Below are 21,997 nucleotides of genomic sequence, written 5' to 3' on the forward strand. Positions count from 1 at the left end.
CAAAATCCTTACCAGACTTAATTAGAAGTAGTTCTCTGGGTTCGAAATCCTAAGAAGCAACAGGTACTTAAATAGTATTTTAACAAAATAATATCTAAATGTATGAGTGTAATAGTATATCCATGCAGTGGAAATTTGTAGCTAAGTTATAATGTCTGAAATATGTAGCAAAGTATCAGTCACTTTTTATTTCCCACTCAACTTTTTTTTTTAGCATATCCTCAGAGTAAACACATTTTTAGCTGCTGTTTTTTTTTTTTTTAAGATTTTATTTATTCATTTGACAGAGATCACAAGTAGGCAGAGAAGCAGGCAGAGAGAGGAGGAAGCAGGCTCCCCGCTGAGCAGAGAGCCCGATGCGGGGCTCGATCCCAGGACCCTGGGATCATGACCTGAGCCGAAGGCAGAGGCTTTAACCCACTGAGCCACCCAGGTGCCCCTTTAGCTGCTGTTTTACCTTTTCATGATTACCTTGTCATCATCATCAATCATTTATTTAAGCACCTACTGAATTTTTTTAAAGTTCTTGAAATAATTTGTCCATGTATGTGTTAGGACAGAATTTATTGAAATTCTGTAACATGAAATACATTTTTAAAATATTAAATTACTAATTCTTATCTAAGATTATTCTGGTACTAAGATAGGTTGTCTTTATTCTCTTACACAATACTGACCTCTAGAGATGCAGCACTGTAAATTCATTTCTTAATAAAACCATGTTTTTAATCATTTCTAAAAAGAATTGAGGGGTTTTTTTGGTTTTGCTTTCTCCTCTTTCTCATTTTTTAACTTTGCGGATAATTTCAAACAAATATAAAATTGTACAGAATTTTCATATGCTCTTTCATCAAGATTTAACAGCCGAACGTTTGTTTATATTTGCTTTTTTTTTCATGTACTTAAAAGAAAATTACAAGGATTGTGACATTTTATGCCTATATATGTCACTATGCATTTCTTAATACATTATTAATGTAATACTATTTTTGTACTATTATGAATATAATAATATAATTAACGTTTATTCCCTAATTGATCCCATATTCACATTTCCTCCAGTTGTTTCTGAAGTGGATTTTACAATTGGTTACTTCAAACCAAGATCTAGTCAAGTAACATGCATTTTTTTTTTTTTGGAGGTTTTGTTAAGTTCTCTTAATCTAGAACAACCTCCAGTCCTGTTCTTCCCCATGACATTGCCATGTTGAGATCAAGTTAGTTGTTATATAATGTCCTGCTTTTTGGATTCTTCTGATTATTTCCTCAGAGTATCATTTAACTTATTTACTTTTCATCTTCTTTTTCTTATAAAATGCAAATTAGATCTGAAGTCTTGATTGGATTAAGGTTGATTTTTGTCAAGAACACATTGTAGATTTTCTTCATGTATTTCCTGCTGCATCTATTTATATGACATAAATATCTAGTCTTATTATTAGTGATGCCGTAAGATGGTTCAAGTGGTCTTGACCAGATCTCTATTACAAATTATTTTTATTCCCTTGCTACCAGGAAGTAGTCTGGAGAAATATTTTGGCACCATTTGAAATCAGGATTCTATTCATCGTTTCACAGAATAATTTTAAGATCTATTAAAGACGTGAAATGGGATTTTCTAATTCTGTTGTATTTTCTACATACATGAGCTAGAATTCTGAGAAATTTCTTCCATCAGCTGGTTACTTTTTTATCCTGAAAGGTAGTTCCTGTTAGAAAAACAAAATACATGTTTTAACTTTTTTTCTTCACCAATTGCAAAGTAAGGACTTAGGGTAAAAACTACCTCTAGGGGGAACAAATGTTATCTTTTCAATGAAGAGCAGACTTTGCCTTTATTTTTTTGATATCCTTAAGGTCTCATGGATTTTTGTATATTCACTGCTATTCAAACTACAGATACTGTTTTTTAAGTTAAATCTGTTCTTTTCCTTGCCCACTTTTACTACTTTATATATGCCTTTTCATTTAAATGCCAATGTATGGTCCTTTGCCTTAGGTGTCTCCTCTGTTGGTCCTCCGCTATGAGCAACAATGAAATCAACTTATTTTATTTTGACTACCATCCCATTTTAGTAAGTCATATCTTTTTTGATATGTGTGTTTCTGCTGTTCAGCTCTTCGGATTTAAATGGTATCCTTCGACTCTAATGAGTTAAGTGTAAGATAACATTGACACACTTTTATTCTCCCACCTGTATTCCTATCTTTAGTTTTCTCTTAAATCCACAGTTGAATTTATTCAGTGTCGACCAACAGTGCTTTTGCTAAGAGATCTTCAGTCATCTTTTGGTTGGATAAAACTTGTCCTCTAGTAGATTACTTCAGGAGAGCTAGCTCATCCAGGTCATATTACGTGAGTTCTCACATGTTAAAAACTTTTTCTGTAGCCTTCATTCTTGAAAGACTCTTTGGTTTAGCCCTCTGTCCTTGGGCTACTTTAATAAATTACCATAAACTAGAGGGCTTAAAACAGCAGAAATTTATTTTCTCACAGTTCTGAGGGCCAGAAGTCTGATAGCATGTTGTTGGCAGTGTCGTGCGCCCTCTGAAAGCTGAAGGAAAGAATCTTCCCTTGCCTCTTCCAGCTTCCGGTAGCTCCAGGTGTTCGTTGACATGCCTTGGTTTGTAGACATACCACTCCAGTTTGTACCTCCAGTTCACATTCTCCTGGTATATATTTCTCTGTCATCTGTTTTTATAAGGACACCAGTCATTAGGGCCCGCTCTAATCCAATATGACCTCAACTTGTATTACATCTGCAAAGACCCTATATCCAAATGAGGTCATATTCTGAAGGTTCCCGTCAACCAGAATTTTAGTAGGACACTGTATCACTCACTATACACTCTTTTTTTCTTGGGTAGAAACTGTTGGACTGATACAGTATCTTTGTGGGTGCATGTTGAAGCTTATTGGCAGAAAAGCTGATACTCTGATTTTCTTTCCTTTGTAAGTAGCTCAGTATTTTTGCCTGGAACCCCAAAGAGCTTTATCTTGAAAGTCTAATAATAGAACTTGTGGTACATCTCAGATTCAGAGTTGGGATTCGGGGCAGATATCTACACAGTATGTCTCCCAGTGTGGCTATTCAAGTCCTCTTTTATTTCAGGAACATTTTTTCGAATCAAAGTTTTAAAGATTAGTTCTGTTTCATTATTTTTGTTTTTATTTTTTGAGAGTCCTGATACATGTATATTGATTCTTCTCTTACTGACTTCTGTATCTATTAACCTTTTCTCTGGTCCCCTTTACCTGTTTGCTTGTTTCACTTATTTTTTGCTTTTCTCATTGCTTGCTGTGCTTTTCAACCAATCTGTTGCCTTTCTGTGTATCCTGTGATCTAGTGCTAAGTCTTAAGTGATTTTGTCTTTTTGTTGTTGTTTGCAGTTTCTTTCCTGTATTATGTGAGTTCCCATTTCATATCTTCTATCTTTCCTGAGTTATTTTTTTGTTCCATAGTGTTTTTGTTGTTGTTGCTTATTTATTTTTAGTTGTCTTTGAATGTTGTGTTAGTTTTACTCTGCTTTAGAGAAATTTTCAAGTAGCCTGAAATGTTTTAACCTTCATTCATTGTGTTTTCTTCTTAGACTTCTCAGTGGACATTGCAGTTGTACATATTTCTTACTCACATTTGGGCCGGCCATCGGCAGTAGATGGGAAGGTGGCAGAAAAGGAATTTGGGTGGTTCTCAGTTCAGGAAATTTCTTTTCTGTTAGAGCGAGGAAGGCATTATCTTTATTATCAGGCATCTTTTTTTGTTTTCACTTTTCTTCTGTCTTTTTGGATCTTGTCTTGTTTTGTAAAGTCCTTATCTTCAACCCGGTCTTTTTCTTCTTGCTGTCTTCCAATTGTCTCTCACAGGGACACTTTCTGAAAGATGTTGTATGTCATCTGGTCTGTTGTGAGAACTTCACTTTGGCTCTGTGTCTTCTCCAGGCCTCCTCTTATAACTGTTCTGTTGCCATATCTCGGGCCTACTTTCAGTAGTTCTCATTTTAGATGGGACCTTTTTCTTCTGGGGAGAAATCCCAGCTGTTCTCTGAGTCCTACCACCACTGAGAGGCCTCCACCCTCTTGGCACTTCTGTGAAGCTCCTGCCGTATTCTCCACACTGGCCTCAGCTCCGGCACTCATTCTACTGATCTTCAGTATTTACTTCCCTCTTTTTCATAAATTTGTGTTCATGACTATTCATCTCCTTCTTATTCTTTAGCTATTGATTAAGGGTGTTATTATTTGCTGTTCTTGTTGCAGTGTATGGTTTTCAGAAAGAAGTGTGAGAGGAGTCCACAAGACTGCCATCATCCTTGGGCAGCTCAGAAACCCAGACACTCTGTTCATTTTTCTTATTTTTTCCTGCAGCCGGGAGTAAGTGGTAATGCAGCTGCTTTCATTGCTAGCCATGGTGGACTGTGTTTTACCCCATAGTGAGTGACTGCTAGAACAACAGTCTAATTGGGATAATTCTGAGTAAGTTTATTTTCTTGTATAGCTTGGTGTAGTTAGTGAAGAAAAATATTTCAGGCCATTTCTAGGGTCTCCTCACCTTCTTAGAAATTTCTGTTTTATTTTGAAATCTAGAGCATTTTCTTTTTATATTCTCGTGATAAAGCAGATGTGTAAGTCTAACTCACCTCTCTAACTGTTTTATGTTTATCATTGAAACCATAAATATATCAGAAGTAGAGAGGAGGAGAAAACAGTAGGAGGAGAAATAGTAAGGAGGAGAAAATAGGAGGAGGAAAAAAACCTGTTTTAAATTTTGAATTATTCAGGGTAACTAGTTGTGTTTATGTCCTAGGTTGTCATAGTTGAGTTCCCCAGGAACTGGCCTTTTTGGGATGGAGATTAGCATGAAGGATATTCAGGAAAGAGCACCTTGGGATCAAAGTTGTGTAAGGTAGGAAGGAAGCAAGATTAGGCACAGAGAGATCATTGATGCAGTATTATCCCAGTGAGAATTTAGCACCTCACTGGGAGGTGGAGCCTGGGAGTTCTTAAGCCAAGTTTTTAGTAGTCATTATCTCTGGTTGGGCAGGATTATGTGGCCTTTTTAGCTTTGTCTTAATATTTGCCTATCTTAATGTATAAAAATGTTGAATATTGCTCGTTCTCAGAAAAAAAGTATTTCTGTTTTGGGGGAGAACATACAAGTAATTCTGGGGAAAAGGGTATTTTGTTGGTCAATTCTTGGTACTTTGAGTTCCCGTTTCAAAAAGTTTCAGTGCTATTAATGGATATTATATTTCCTTTTCAGCTTGGGCAATGGTAGACGGTGGGTCCAATGTGAAAGCCCGCACTTCCTACAACGAGAAGACCCCAAGGATCGTAGTGTCACGCTCACATTCAGGAATGGTCAAACAGGTTGCTCTTCAGACTTTTGGAAACCAGACTACCATTATCCCAGCTGGTGGTGCTGGTACGTTCAACTCCCCTATAGTGCTTGGGGACATTGTCCCAGCACGGTTAAGGCTTATGTCAGGAGAAAGATTTCATTTTCCTGTGCTTGGGAAAAAAGTGAGAATGGAGAGTGTACTTTGCAGACAGGCATGGTCTCCTACTTGGTTATCTTTAGGGTGAGATTTCAGTCACACATGCCTTCTTGTTAGAAAGGACCTCACAGTTGTGCCTGGGTGGCTCATTTGGGTGAGCATCCATGTTGGTTTCCCTGCTTGGCGGTGGGGCCTGCTGCTCCCTCTCCCTTTGTCTGCTGCTCCCGAGCTTGTGCGTGTGTGTGCTCTCTCTCTCTCCCTCTGTGAAAATGATAAATAAAATCTTTAAAAAAAAAAAAAAAGAAAGGAAAGAATGAAACCACTTCACAGTAGGGCCAATAGTCTCACTACAGTGACTGCTGTTCCTCAAATAGTACAAAAGCATCTTCATGTCAGTGATGTATCAGCAACAGTGGTTTTATATATGATGTAATTTCAAAGTAATTGTGCTGTTAGGATAACTGTAGGACTATCAGGGAGAGAAGGGAAGATCAAGCATAGTCCAATGCTCCCTATGGCCCCAAGATGCCAGGGATCCTCATAAGTATTACTAGGATGACTAAACGCTGGGCACTTGTAACACCTTTGAACTCCTCAGCTTGTATGTCCGGGATGAGCCAGAGTCTGGGAGCCACTCTGCTTACTGTATGTTCTGCTCTGTTTTATTACCTGTTGCTGATCAGGGGTCAGCTTACTTTTTCTGAAAGGCTGGAGAGTAAATATTTCAGACTTTATGAGCCACGTGTAGACTCTCTTGCCTACTATTCTTGGATTTTTGTTTTGTCACTACCCTTTAAAAATATGAAAACCATTCACAGCTTGAGGGTTGTACAGAAATAGTGCATGGCCTGGATTTGGCTCATGGGCCATTTGCCTGCCCTTGTTTTGAGTGCTGTTTAATATGACAGAAGTGTTTTAATTCAAATAAATAACAAATTATAGTTGGAAACGTGTGTTTGAAAACCTTTTCACCACAGTAATAAAGGGAAGAGTAATGTTTATTAACTTTAAAGCCTAATGGTTTTAATTTAGTGATTACATATATATATATACCTTACTTAGTATGACTTTATTATTTCCTGTAAGCCCTCTGTTAATGTTGGTTAGGAATGGTAACGTTCAGAATACCCAGTATGAATGGGATAAACCAGATTCAAGACCTCAAAAGTTCTGCCTCATCAAAAAAAAATAAAATTCTGCTTCATTACAAAAAAGGCTTAAGATTGTGTTATTTTGTCTTCTTTCAAATCCAGTGTTCCTAGAAATTCAGATGAAATCCCTGGGTATTTAGCTTCAATATAGTATTCCATAGCAAATGATACACAGTGAATGTAAAAACATTCACAAAGTAGATTTAAATTTAAAAGATTATAGATGTGTATTTGGTTACACTTGAGAATAGCTTTGTAAAGTCCTTTACATTATATATTTTTTGCTCATTTGGATTTAATGTCTGCACTGTTAACTTTCTTGAAAAAAGAACAAAACTATTTTTAAATAATTTTAGATTTCACAGTTGTAAAGATAGTATAAAGAACTCCTGCCTGTTGTGTGCTGTTATTTTTCACAATTACTCTTAAGAAGTAAGCTACTTTTTAAATCTTTTGAGTTGTAATCTAAATTCTTTGTTTACCTTTTAGGTTATAAAGTTTTAGCACTCTTGGATGTGCCTGATAAAAGTCAAGAAAAAGCTGATCTATATATCCATGTGACATATATCAAAAAATGGGATATATGTGCTGGCAATGCCATCTTAAAAGCCCTTGGGGGGCATATGACTACCCTGAGTGGTGAAGAAATCAGTTACACTGGTTCCGACGGCATTGAAGGAGGGCTTCTTGCTAGCATCAGAATGAACCACCAAGCTCTGGTCAGAAAACTCCCAGATCTAGAGAAGACAGGACATAAATAAGTAAAGGCAATCACAGATCACAGCTCTTCCTCAGTTGAACAGTCAACCTGAAAACGTCTGGGGGCTTCAAACGCATCGGTGGAGACTCTGCATGGTTAAGGCCATCCTGAACTTTTTAAGTATTTATGAAGCAAAAGAGACTTACTTTCCCTGTAATAGGATGCAAGATCAGGGAAAGTGGGTTGCTTCGTGTCTCAAGTATTGTCTTTATTTTTGAGACTATTTTCGTATGGTTGTCCTACACAAGGCGTGCACACACACACGCATACACACACACACACACACACAAACATTTGTGAATTAAAATCTATAGCTGAGTCTACATTGTTATGAGTCACCATTTTCACACAACATCATGAATCTTCACTATTTGTTAGTACTTTCATACAGAATTGGGGTGAAGAAAGGATTGATTTTGTGTAGATTTAATACTACTTTACAGTTGTATCTCATTGAAAATAAAGTAATTGGGGGTTTTTACCCCTAATTCAGATGGAAAGCACAAGAAGCCACACATTCATTAATATGCAACAAATGCTCTATTTATCTGTTGTTACTGAATATTTCTTATGGATTAAAAAAGAAAAAACTTAAATTGTTTTTTTTCTTTGAAATTTTAATAATAGGTTCACCAGCTAGTTGAGAATATAGCTATATGATGATTGCGTTGTAATTGTAGTTTCTGTGTGTGTATTTTTGTTTTGTTTTTTGTTTTGGTACAGAAAAATGTATTTGTACCCATGGGTCCAACATTCCTGCCATCTTACTCTTGATTTTTGTTTGCTCTGTGGACATTGCATGGTCCCATCCTTTCCCTCCTAACCAATATTTAGTCTTTAACACATAAGGTTTGGATTAAGGTTTCAGGGTTAGCACTAGGATTTTGGTACATTTTCTCCTTAGGGATAAATTATGCACTCTAAGAATATAAATTATTCTGTTAGTTGAGTCATTTGATATTACACAGATTGAGCTAGCTTTCATTATTTTCAAAAGTTTTAGTACTTTTTAAAAACTTTGCCAGGTTTGTATGTCGAGGTTCTATCCTTACCAAGAATGACTTATGGTTGCTTTCACCATTAATAAATGGATCTGATCTAACCTCAAATTTTTAATTTTTAAGATATTTTAACGTTTCTGTTCAGATTAAAATAACAAAGGTTAATGTTACTTTTTGATTAATTTTTCTTTTAATCCAATAGGCAGAATCTGACTGGAAGAAAGGTGGCATATTCACTGTGTCACTGTAATTAGATCCTTGTTTTGTGAACTTTCATTGGGATGTTGGATTTCTGTTAGTATGTTATCTGGAAACTTTGTGTAAACAGTACCGTTATTTCATGTGACTTTGATGTCCTTGTATTTTATAATATACTGATTAGAGGGGAAGGGGATTGCTCATTGTTTTCTTCTTCCCTTTCTTTAAAACAACTTTTCATTTCTTTTCCTATCTTGGAGGTAAAATTGACCAAAGAATGGACATCCTCTTCTGGTGGAATGTGCATACAACTTTAGGCCTGAGTTTTATACAGTTTCCAGAGTCCTTTCATTCCTCCTTAGGGAACTGAATTTAGTACAAAGCACATGTTTCCACCCAGTCTCTAGCAACTGGTCACAGACCTGAAAGTGTAGTGGGCCTCGATAGGTAGGATTTGGTTCAGTGAAAATTCATACAGAGTTTTGGTATTTGGAACACTTGATATTTAAACAGGACTTAGGGGAGTCAGAATAGAATATTGGAGACCTCATCTTTTTACTTCTCAATGAAGATATTTTTTTTCTCAGGAGAGATGGCAGAGGCATATACTATTTCGAGTCCATGGTATAGCATTTATTTTAATTGTAATGTGTCAGACATGGGGCAAGAAGACTGGCATATTAAGAAATAGCATTTAATTGGAGTTTTTTTTTTTAATATTACATGGAAACTTTGTAATTTAATGGAAATGAAACTAGATCATATTAGCAAGCATGATCGCTTTCGTTTTATTTTTAATTCCATTAATCTGCATGTAGATAATGACTTTGCGAAGGGCTTGTGTTGTGTACAAAAATTAAGATATTGGCTGACAGATTAATGCATTATTTTTATAATTTGTTGGGTATAGTCTAGTTACTAATGGTTTTTACGTGGTTTTATAGAAAATTCATTTTTAATTTTTTTGTTTCTAAAAGACAATGTACATTACAGAACTAATATAAGTACAAAGAACAGTATTTATATTTATTAATATGAGACATTATCATGCCAGAACATACCAGTAAAACACCATGAATAAGTGAGGCATGTACTATCTCCCAGAATTACATAAATACAATTACTTCTAAAATGTAGCAAAATAACTAGAGTTGAACTTTTAGCGAGCCTCACCTCCCCAACTCCTGGTCTTCCCTTTCCTTTATCTTTGCCCTCATTTAGAGCACAATGTTCCCTTAAACTTGAGTTTTACACATTACATTTAGTAAAAGTAGTGGCATCAGTAACTTCAGTATTTATTAGCTGTCCCTTTGCTCTGCCCTTCGTCTCTACCTCATTCCCTGGCTCCGCAGCCTGTTGATGTTCTTCTGTATCTGCCCCTCTTTCTGGACCAGTACTCTCCCCCAAAACTTAACCCCTGAATTCTCTCCTAGGCCTTTTTCTTTCAAGATTGACTGCTGAAATATTATGGTAGAACTGAGTTAAGTTCTTAGGGAGAGGAAGCTGGGCAAGAGTTCTGGTTGACCGTCACTTCTCAAAAGGTAAAGGAAAATCACCTTCAAAACCACAAAGATTTACACAATCGAGTCTAATCTAGTGCTTCTGTCTTTACAAAGCATTTTTTTTGATCCTTTCTTCACAGATACAAGAATTAGGTATATAAGCCTGCTAATGAAGACATCCTTTTTCTGTTAGCTTTCATACTTGTGTCCCCATTTCAGTTGAGATTACAAAGGGCCTGTACGATGGGTCATATTTGGTATTCAATTGTCCTCTTTCCTCTAATTGTATTTTTTCTGGATTTTATTATTTTTCTGGATTTTAAATCAGCATTCAGATGAATTGTTTGGCTATGTGGTGAAGCTAATAAGTGTTTTAGTTTGTGTGTTTTAAGTAACAATTGTGCAAATTCTGTTCGCTGGGTGCTCCTCTAGAATATTGGGCAAATTGGGTCGGAGGAAGTAGGGTAAGTGGCTAAGAAGAGGGTGGGAAAGAAGAAAGCTCCAGGGAAGGGTAGCAGAGGGTGAATGCAGAGCAAACCTCTGCCTTGAGCCCTGGGATCAGGAACTCTGCCCTTGTCTCAGATATTCAAAAATTGGATCTCACTCGGGCTTTGAAGGTGACAACTATTTCTGATAGCAAAGCAAAAGTAAAGAAAGCTGGGGTGCCACCACCTCCTGTTCCTCAAGAAAATATCCAGCTTGCCTCTCCTTTGATAACACCTTAAAAATGGCCTTATGGAGACAATCTTTGGCAGGTTAAATATAGAATCTACTTGGGTTATTCTAGCTTCAGCTATTTATCTTGGCTATGTGTTGACTGGTCCTGGACAGAAACTGATTTTTCATTTTTGATCTTGGTTGAATTTGAACTATATTATTTGCAGTATATGCCTATAAAAAGTCTGTCTTGTAACTGTTGTATAAAATAAACCTAGTCTGTGGTTTCATTTTTATTCTAAAAAAAGTTGTGCCTTAACAATAGGGCATTGTATGTTAATAAGGGAAAATAAAATCTTTTTTTAATAGATGGGGAAAATAAGAACTTTTTGCCATTAAAATTTAAGTTCTTGTAACATTTTTAATATTAGAGTTGGGGGAAATTCATTAAAGTTAAATACAATTGATATAAACTTATTTTTGCATAACCTAGCATTTACAACTAAAGTACATTTTTATAAGAACTGGCATCTTGATGTATATAGGTCTGAAATGATACTTCATCCTTTGGTTTCTAATTTGAATTAATACAAGACCAGGATAAGGTATATTTAAATTTTTTTTTCTTTTAAATCATTTTAGTGTGCTATTGTATTTGTTCTACTAGTCCTCTGAGTTGCTTTGGTTTTTAAAAAATAGCTATTCATGATACCATATCAATAACTTATTAATGCTAAAAAATACTATGTGTTATGTGACTTAACAAACCAGAACAGTTCCTGGATTGAAGGGGGGGGATGGGGGTTCTGATTAGCAGTTACTAAGAGGGCAAGAAGAATTGAACTTTGTATTTCAAAAGAAGGTTTTGGTTTTATGAGGTGCTGTTTATGTAAGATGGTTTGTTTTTTGTTTTTTGTTTTTTATCAAAGCCTGGCAGGTATTAGCATTCCAATTTACTATTGGTTTCTGTTTTTAAAAGTTATTTTTAAAGTTGGATAGTGAATTAATTCTGTGGGAAAACGAGATTTATAAAAGAAGTAGGTTTTTTTTTTTTTTTTTTAGGTAAAATAATATAAGCCAAACTTGTAGAAGTTAAGGCTGATGAATAATATTAAAGCAACATTACATATTGTGTTTGTAAGTGTTCCCTAAAGTATTATAATTAAGGTTATTTGTATAAATTACAAAAGCAGAAACTGTGATGTTTGATTAGTAGTATGTTCTGTTAAAATTTTTCTTGAGGTATGTTCTATACATAGTTATTATTCAGGAAAGACTTGGTCATCCTGTATTTTTTTAAATAGGAAATACAGCATACCAAGTCATCATTAGATCAGTTAGCCTAGAAAGACTTAATCTCTCTCCACAAATTCTCTCTTCTAAACTGTCTTCATCATTTATGCTGAGTTGAAGAGGTAACGTTTAAGGACTTTAATTCATGTTTAAAAATACGGACTTCCAATTTCCATGTAGCATTACATCCTCCACCTGCAGGAGCCAAAGCTAGTCTTACAGTCTTAACAAGAGAGAGCTTGTTCTGCCATGATGAACTGTGGTGCTCCCAATGGATTTTCCCCCCATTTAATGATACTTAAGCTACTGGATGTATATATATGCATGGGGTTGAGTTTACACATAATGGTGTTTCCTGCTCATGTCCCTGCCTCTTCAAACTTTGTTTTTTAAATAGACCTCACTTCCTGTCGATCTTTTTCTCATAATGGGCTAACATTGATGAGAGGAATTAAAAATAAATACCTTTGAATACTCCTGCCCTAGTCACACATTTAAAGCTATGGAGGAGCTAGTCCATTTCCTGGTGCCAAGCCATGCTTGGGCACCAGACTTCTCTTGGCATGCTGTATCCTGCCTCACCCACAGCACCAAATTAAGGGGGTCCTGACTTTAATCTCTACTGAGAAGTTAACTCTCCTCCGTGTTTTTAGAGCAATTATTTTGTACCTCACCTATAGCACTCATTTTTATATGTGCTGTTGTAAATTTCTTAAGGACAGGGATTGTGTCTTGGTGATTTTTGTATTTCCACATCAACCCCAGCAACTAGCCCAGTGTTCTTGAATAAATTAGGTGCTTAATGTGTGTTGAACTAAATTGAATAAAGGAGTACTACTAGCATAAGCATTTTTCATGCTTTGATTGGGTAAACTTTTGTTGACTCTGCTGATATTTATGATTATCACCTCATGCACACTAAATTATTTTTAAAAGTTTTGCTTTCTTTAGATACTACCCCATGGACATTTAGCTCTAGAAAATGTGATTGCTTCCAATGAAATGACTGTCCCAAACTCTCTACTCCTGGATATACTTTGCCAAACTGAAATTTGAATTTTCTGAATAAATTGGTCATGTCTGAAAGAGATGGTGTGCTGCATCTGCCTTTCCCACCTCTTCTTTTTTTTAAGCTAGGGTAACATACACATACATGCATATATATGTTTGCCATTTTAACCATTTGTAAGTGCACAATTCAGTGGCATTAAATACATTCACAGTGTTGGACAACCGTCACCACCATGCTTTTGAAGAACCTGCTCATCATCCCAAACACAAACTCAACCCATTGAGTCCCTCCCCAGCCCCCCTTCACCTCAGCCCTTGGAGCTACTCTTTTCTATGAATGCATCTGCTTTTGAACTCCTAATTTTCTGAGATTCTCTCACCATGTATAGGAAAGGCATCTGTTTGAGAAGGGGTGTACAAGGCAAACATAGTCGTAGCAAAATTACATCTTGCATTCTTAGATTTGTTTAAGATAGAGGGAGTTTAGAAAAAGAGCAAAAGAAGCTAAGATAAGGACAGATATATAGAAAGGTAGTAGTAGAAACAGTGTGATTAGAACGATCTCCAAGGTGCTTGTTTTCCTCAAGTCTTACAAATAATAAAAGATATCATCAGCCCCATGTTATGAATTTGATTATTTCATATCTTTGACTTCTGCATCAGCAGATGTATATTACTAATATAAATAAATAATAGAGAATTCTATTCTACATCCTAATAAAAAAATAGGATATAGACCATTATTTTAAAAATTGTTTATAAAATCTGAGTATTTTGAAAGCACAAAAACTTTAATCTGAAGTATAGTTAACACAATATTATGTTAGTTTCAGGTGTACAGTTCTGATTTACAACCCTATACATTGTGTTATGCTCTCCAGAAGGGTAGCTACCATCTACTGTCATTGTGTGCTAGTATCACACCAGTAACTACATTGTCTATGCTGTATCTTTTTTTTAAATTTAATTTTATTTATTTATCTGACAGACAGAGATCACAAGTAGCCAGAGAGGCAGACAGAGAGAGGGGGAGGCAGGCTCCTTGCTGAGCAGAGAGCCCGATGTGGGACTCGATCCCAGGACCCTGGAATCATGACCTGAGTCGAAGGCAGAGGCTTTAACCCACTGAGCCACCCAGGCACCCTAATGCTGTATCTTTTATCTTGGTGACTTATTCATCCCATAACTGGAAGCCTGTGCCTTCAACTCATCTTCCCTATTTTGTCCATTCTCCCACGCCCTTCCCTCTGGTAATTACCAATTTGCCTTCTATATTTACGGGATGGGTCTGTTTCTGCTTGTTTGTTTGTTTTTTCATTTGTTTTTTAGATTCCACATATAAGTAAAATCATATGGTATTTGTCTTTTGTTGTCTGACTTACTTCTGTTAGCATAATATACTCTAGGTCCATTCATGTTGTCACAAATTGCAGGATCTCAATCTTTTTTTTTTTTTTTAAGGCTGAGTAATATTCCATGGTATACATACCACATCTTCTTTATCCCTTCATCTATCAATGGACACTTGGTTTGCTTCCATGTCTTGGCTATTGTAAATAATCCTGCAATAAACAAAGGGCTTCATATATCTTTTTGAATTAGTGTGTTCTTTTTCTTTGGGTAAATACAAAGTAGTGGACTTACTGGCTTATGTATATTTCTAATTAAAAAAAAATTTTAAAGATTGTTTTTATTAGAGAGCACACATGAGAGCACAGAAGGAGAGTGAGAGGGAGAAGCAGACTCCCCACTAAGCGGAGAGCCCTATGCAGGACATGATCTCAGAACCCTGAGATCATGACCTTAGCTGAAGGCAGACACTTAACCCACTGAGCCATCCAGGTACCCTTGCAGTATTTCAATTTTTAAATTTCTGAGGAATCTTCAGACCTTTTCCCACAATTGTTGAACCAATTTACATTTCCACCAACAGTGCATAAGGGTTCCTTTTTCTCCATATTCTTATTAACAGCTGTTGCTTCTTGTCCTTTTGATATTAGCCATTCTGACAGGTATAAAGTGATATCTCATTGTTTTGATTTGCATTTCCTTGATCATTAGTGATGTTGAGCAGCTTTTCATGTGTCCTTTGGCCACCTGTATGTCTTCTTTGTAATGTTTTTTTTAGTTCATCTGCCCCCCCCCCTTTTTTTTTTAAAGAAACACTGAGCATTAGAGCTGGAAGGATCCTTTTTTTAAATTTTAAATTCTGGCGTAGTTAACATACAGTGTTATATTAGTTTCAGGTGTACAATATAGGGATTCAACACTTCCATACATGACCCAGTGCTCATCACGTGTGCTCTCCTTAATCCCCATCACCTATTTCACCCATCCACCACCCACCTCCCATCTGGTAACCATCTGTTCTCTATAGTTAAGTGTCTGTTTTTTGGTTGGTGTCTTTTCTTTGTTCATTTGTCTTTTCTTAAATTCCACATATGAGTGTAATTACATGGTATTTGTCTTTCTCTGACTGACTTATTTCGCTTAGCATTAGACTCTCTAGCTCCATGTTATTGCAGATGGCAAGATTTCATTTTTTTTTATAGCTGAATAATATTCCATTCAAAATATATACCACTTCTTTTTTCATTCATCTATTGATGAACACTTGGGCTGCTTCCATAATTTGGGTATTATAAATAATGCTGCTATAAACATAGTGGTGCATGTATCCCTTTGAATTAGTGTTTTTTTTTTGTGTGTTTTGGGTGTAAAAACCCAATCATGCAATTATTGGATCTTAGGGTAGTTCTATTTTTAACTTTTTGAGGAAGTTCCGTACCGTTTTCCACAATGGCTACCCCAGTTTTCATTCCCAGTAACAGTACTAAAAGAGTTCCTTTTTCTCCACATCCTTGCCAATACTTGTTTCTTGGGTCTTTTAATTTTGCTGTTCTGACAGGTGTGAGGTGATATCTCATTGTCATTTTGATTTGCATTTGCCTGATGAGAAGTGATGCTGAGCATCGTTTCATGTGTCTGTTGGCCAACTGGATGTCCTCTTCGGAGAAATATCTGTTCATGTCTTCTGCCCATTTTTAATCAGATTATTTGGGGTTTTTTTTTTTTTTTGGCATTGAGTTGTATAATGTCATTATATATTTTGGATATTAACCTCTTACTGGATATGCCATTGCAAATATCTTCCTCCATTCAGCAGGTTGCCTTTTGTTTTGTTGGTTTCTTTCTTTGTGCAAAACTTTTTAGTTTGATGTAGTCTGAATAGTTTATTTGGCTTTCGTTTCCCTTGCCTGAGGCGACATATGTAGAAAAATATTATTAAAGCCAAAGTCTGAGAGATTACTGTCTATGTTTTCTTCTAGGAATTGAATGGTTTCAGGTCTCACATTTAGGTCTTTTGTCCATTCTGAGTTTGTTTTTGTGTATGGTGTAAGAAAGTAGTCCATTTTCATTCTTTTGCATGTGGCTGTCTAGTTTACCCAGCACCTTTCATTGAAGAGCCTGTTTTTTCCCCATTGTGTATATATTCTTGTCTCCTCTGTTGTAGATTAATTGACCATATGGTGTGGATTTCTTTCTGGGCTCTCTATTCTGTTCCATTGACCTATGGGTCTGTTTTTGTGCCAGCACCATACTGTTTTGATTACTATAGCTTTGTAGTATATCTTGAAATCTGAGATTAGCACAGAAACATTTTTAAATGTCTCAGCTCTTTAACAATTTCAAGGATTATTTTCTTCCACCCTTTTAACTCTTTTGGGTGGCTCTTTTTTTTTTTTTTTAAGATTTTATTTATTTGAGGGCGCCTGGGTGGCTCTGTGGGTTAAAGCCTCTGCCTTCGGCTCAGGTCATGATCTCAGGGTCCTGGGATCAAGCCCCACATCGGGCTCTCTGCTCAGTGGGGAGCCTGCTTCCCTCTCTCTCTCTGCCTGCCTCTGTGCCTACTTGTGATCTCTGTCTGTCAAATAAATAAATAAAATATTAAAAAAAAAGATTTTATTTATTTGAGAGAAAGGGCACAAAAATGGGGGAAGGGGTAGAGGAAGAGGGAGAAGCAGACTCCCTGCTGAGCAGGGCTCTATCACCAGACCCCAGGATCATGACCTAAGCCAAAGGCAGACACTTAACCGACCGAGCCACCCAGGTGCCCCTTTGGGAGGCTCTTACCAGGAATATCATTTTAGAGTTTCCAAAATACTTCAACCAGGGTTCAAGTTTTCCCAGAAGAGGGATGACCCTGAGAGTGCCAAGTACCACCTGATATTTCAGAGATTATATATTTTTTGTTTTTTTCAATTTCTGAGAATTTTAACTTGTCTTGTTCAGTTTGAAACTCAGATCATGGAGGGGAAAAAAAAGAAACAAACAAACAAAAATTCACAGTGAATTCACTGATGGAGTTCAGCACCTCACATGGTCTCCATTTACTCTCTAGAACTTCTATCCCTTCCTCCCAGCCAGTGCTGTTTACCAGCCAATCGTGCTTTGGGGATTAACATGAGAACATGAGGAAACAAAGCAGTCCATATTGTTGGACAGAGAGCAGAGTAGTTTCTTTCCCAAACAAGATTTCTGATCATGAAACAAGATTTCCACAGCTCTGGTGGGAGTTCTTCCCAGATAAGTACTGGGTCAGATCTTATTTCACAGTAGGAATGCAAACAGCCATTTGTGAAAGTTTTTCTTTCTGTTTTCAGTGAATTTAGTTCTCTAGCTGGATTAAGATCTTTGGTTACATCAAATCTCCAGTTGGCAGAAGACCAGGCCTAATTTTTCAAAGAGAACATTGTCATGGAAAATATTTTTAAAAGTGGATGTAATTTTTGCCTAAAGCAGCTGTTAGTAGGTAAGCAGCAGAGTGTCATGGGGCAGGAGGAAAACAATCTTGCTCGAATACACTTTTTATTCTCTGGAGAAGGGATAAAACATTCCTCGGTATGTCAAACGGTTGTTTCGGACTGCAAGCCAAAGGTCTTGGAAACCTCAGTGGATTAAATATCTCAACAAAAGGAAACATTTAAAATTGTAAAGTATGTCAGACAACAAAATGATACTGCACTAACAGTAAGGGCTGCATTTCCCGCAGTGATAGGTCATCCGCGGCCCTGGACCCCTAGAAAGTGACAGGGTAGATCTGTAGATTTGTAAAACTTGTGCCCCATGGACAGCTGGGTTATCAAGCAGTGTGAGAGACAGGTGTTGGGAACCTCCAGCAAGGAGAGCGTTGAGTAGGCAAGTCACTGCCAGGACTCTGGTGCAGCACCACCTGCATTTGAACACCCTTTTGTGTCTCTTTAGCTGTAAGGGTCCTGAGCAAGGCGCTCAGACATGAAGGGGCATAGCAGCAGTACCACCCACAGGGGCGCTGTGACATGAAATGAGGTAAAATACAGAACAATGGGCGAACAGTTATGCAAGCCCTAAAGGATGCACACTGCCCCCTTCCTCACACCAAGCAACATCCCCCCCACCCCCCAGGCTTTTTTTGATTGTCCGATCTGAATGAAGCCTTCTGCTCCAGGCTGTATTCATTTGGCACAACTCTCTTGCTCTCTAGAAACAAAACTTAACTCAAATTAACCTAAGCAGAAAATGATTTATTGGGGTGCCTGGGTGGCTCAGTTGGTTGAGTGTCTGCTTTTAGCTCAGGTCATACCAGGGTCCTGGGATCCCACTCCACGTCGGGCTCTCTGCTCAGAAGGGAGCCTGCTTCTCCCTCTCCCTCTGCCTGTTGCTCCCCGGCTTGTGCTCTCCCTCTCTGTCAAATAAATAAATCTGTCCCATAGACTGTCTTGCTCCTCAAAATGGAGAACATGGCTGTCAGTGAGCCCAGATCCACGTTATTACAGCAGTCCCCACATGCATGCAATAGTGTTCTGTACTAACTTCACAGGAAAGTCTTGGAAAGGATGGTGGTGGGTTTGGTTAGGACACATACCCTTGCCCGTCCTAAACTCTCTGTCCAAGGCACAAGCCAAGGTCTGTTAAAAAAAAAAAAAAAAAAAAAAAAAGGAAGAAAGTGTAACAGAGGAAATAGTAGCAACCAAAATCTAATCAAGGATTTATCTGTGAGGATGAGATGAAGGAACTCCACTCATCCTCAGCCAGTGCCCATCTGTGAAGAGCAGCTGACAATTGTTGTCCCCTCAGATTTCTCACTTGTTCCTTCCTGATTGGAGGCCCAGGTCTCAATGGTACCCCAGCTCTGCAGCAGCAGGCTGCGTCCTCCAATGCCTAACGCCTTAAAGGCCAATTTCTTGGCCTCTCTTCTGTGAGGTATTGGGCTGGGGAGAGGCAGAAGATACACAGACTGGCCTGCACCCTTGTGTTTATGGTCAGAATTTATTTCCCTCTCGGGATCTCTGATCCTTCTGTAAATTTCCAGGAGTCGAGGCAAAAAGTCATTACTACTATCTTGGTCTGAGTGATTGTGCCCTCTGCTGGCATGTAGAAACCCATGTGGAGATCAGCAGACAAGGCAGAAGGCAAATGGGAAACGGCGAACACGGCAGGTTTGAGTGTATTGAATGCTGGGTGCCTGGAGGCCAGAGTCCCCATCTTTCTTGCTTATCTCTAGTGTTGGCATGAAGGGTTGGCCTCATTCTGGAAAGACGAGAATGGGAGGTCCTAAGTCCTTTGTGGGTTTTCAATATGGTGGATGAACTCAGCTGAAGTATTCAGAAAGATAGAGGTTGTAAAAAAAAGAAATATTCCAGATTTGTCCGATCTAATAATTCTTAATCTAACAGGCCAAGAGTAAGCATGAAAGAGACTTGTGAAATGGCTAACAGATGAGGACAGGAATGCCCTAGAGTTAACATCAGCCCTCCTTTGGGAGGACTTGAGTCCATGGTGAAGCACTGTGGGAACAGAGATGATATTTCTGATAAGAGCCAACCATAGGGGTTAAGAGGGAACCAGAAAACAATCCTTCATGGGTTAGTGCTTTCAAAGCACTAACATTTAGAAGTGATTTTTAAAGAATGGCCTACATCCTAAGAATTCTTTATTATAATGGAAAATAAAAAGGCATTTTAAAAAAACTTGGTTATAAATTTATTTAATATTCTTGACTTCTGTGTTAGCAATTTCTAAAATTGTAAAAATTCCAGGGAGGTACTCCTTATCCTTAGAAATAAATATTTTGTTCCAGTTCCGTGAACTCACTTGTTTTATGCCAACCTGAACCCACAGCCCTGATTAGTTGGGAGTCTTTGCCCTGACTCTTCTGGTTATAGGGGAAAAAAATTACACTTGCCTTAGTTTGCTTTGGGTTGCCATGATGAAGTTCCATAGACTGGGTGTCTTCAACAACAGAAATGTATTGTCTCGTGGTTCTAGTGGCCAGAAGTCCAAAATCAATGCGTCATCGGGGTTGGTCCCTCCTAAGAGATGTGAAGGGAGGTCTGTTCCTCAGCTCTTTCCTTGTGTCTGGTATTTGCTGGTAATCTTTGGCGTTCCTTGGCTTGTAGAACATCACTCTAATCTCTACCTTCATCTTCACATGGCATTCTCCTTGTGTGTACCCGAATTTCTCCCTTTTATAAGAACACCAGCCATATTGGAATATGAGCCCACCCTGCCACCTCATCATAACTACATCTGCAAAGAACTTATTTCCAAATAAGGTCAACATTATGAGATATCAGGAATTTTGGTGGGGATCCAATACACCTTGTAATAATATACCTAGGAAGAACTAGGATAAGGGTAAAAATGAGATAGAGATTATATATAAGAACTCCAAAACCATGGTAGTAACATTTCTAGTGGCAGAAAGAATTTTCTGTGATCTTAATCCTTTATGAGTTTCTTGTTTGCTTTTTAAGGAATTAAAAGTATTTCAAAGCATCTGGCATATTCGGCTTTTGAAAACTTTAAGCTTCAGTTAGCATTTAAACACTTTGAGGTACTCCATTTGTTAAATTTATAGCCCTTGGTGTATTTTTTTATGTAAGTAGTCTGAGCATATTTAGATGAATATTTAATTTAAGACGAGAAATTGAGTATTAGAAAAATAGTAGTGAACGTCCCTCTTTAGGAAGAGAGTCCAGCAGATGTTCATGAATCTGTTGGTAGGAAGCTGGGGCAAAGAATCTGATATGGAGTCTCCTGAAACTCACAAAAGCCTCTGCCCATTTCCCAGCCTCTCAGAAAAGACAAGAGCCCCGCTGCGGAATGCTGTGTCCTCGGCTGAGCATGGCAGGAGCTGAGTCTGCGAGGTGGGTTGGGTGAAGGACTTTGAATGCTTAGCTAAGGCCAATTTTCAAATATCTTTAAATTGCACAGTCTTTGTATGAAAATGATATCTTACATGGAAAGTTAGTCTGTAAAAGGGATTGCAGACAATATTCTCCGTTGTCATCAGAGCAGGTTTTCGTTGAGTGTTGTCTTTGTGTCACTCCCCTCAGCATCACCTGGAGATACTTGAACTGGTAGATTCATGGGCCGGGGGTAGACTCCCTGGTTCTGTGGTTTAGCTTCAGGGCCCAGGAATCTGCATTTGAACACATTCCAAGGATTTCTTACATACACACTCAAGTTTGAGAGTTGCTTCTTTCTTCAGCTTAATAGATGTTCTGGCACCAATTTGGCTTAATCCGTGTTAAACTAAGAATCTGGATTCAAATCCTACTTGGTCTACTTCATAGTTCCTTGATCTCGACACAGTACCAATGTGTACCTCAGTTTTGCTACATCAAATGTTGTTGCGAGGGTCCAGCTAAACTATACATGTTAAGTCCTCAGTACAGAGCTCAACAATGCCGAGTGTTCACTGGGTATTTATCACGGCTAATTCTACCGTCATCCTTATCACTACCACGCCTGTTCTTACGATGCCTTCCACTGCGTTGAGTTGGGTGGGATAGCTCCGGGGAATTCATCCCCACCACTAAGTAAACAAACGCCTGCTTCTAGTCCCCCTGGCAGTTTCCACACTGGCCCTGGGAGACAAATTGC

General features: G+C 37.8%; 1 protein-coding gene across 1 annotated transcript in view; it reads left to right on the forward strand.

The window, feature by feature from the left end:
* The window catches only part of BPNT2 (3'(2'), 5'-bisphosphate nucleotidase 2), a 30,276-nt gene extending 22,273 nt beyond the window's left edge, over positions 1-8,003 (forward strand). Inside the window, exons 4-5 of the mRNA XM_080802047.1 lie at positions 5,262-5,423; positions 7,137-8,003. Coding sequence (XP_080658173.1) covers positions 5,262-5,423; positions 7,137-7,408 — 434 coding nt within the window. The 3' untranslated portion in view covers positions 7,409-8,003. The remainder of the gene's footprint in view (positions 1-5,261; positions 5,424-7,136) is intronic.
* Positions 8,004-21,997: the final 13,994 nt, after the last annotated feature.

Source organism: Martes martes (genome assembly GCF_963455335.1).
Source record: "Martes martes genome assembly, chromosome: 4".
NCBI classification, from domain to species: domain Eukaryota; kingdom Metazoa; phylum Chordata; class Mammalia; order Carnivora; family Mustelidae; genus Martes; species Martes martes.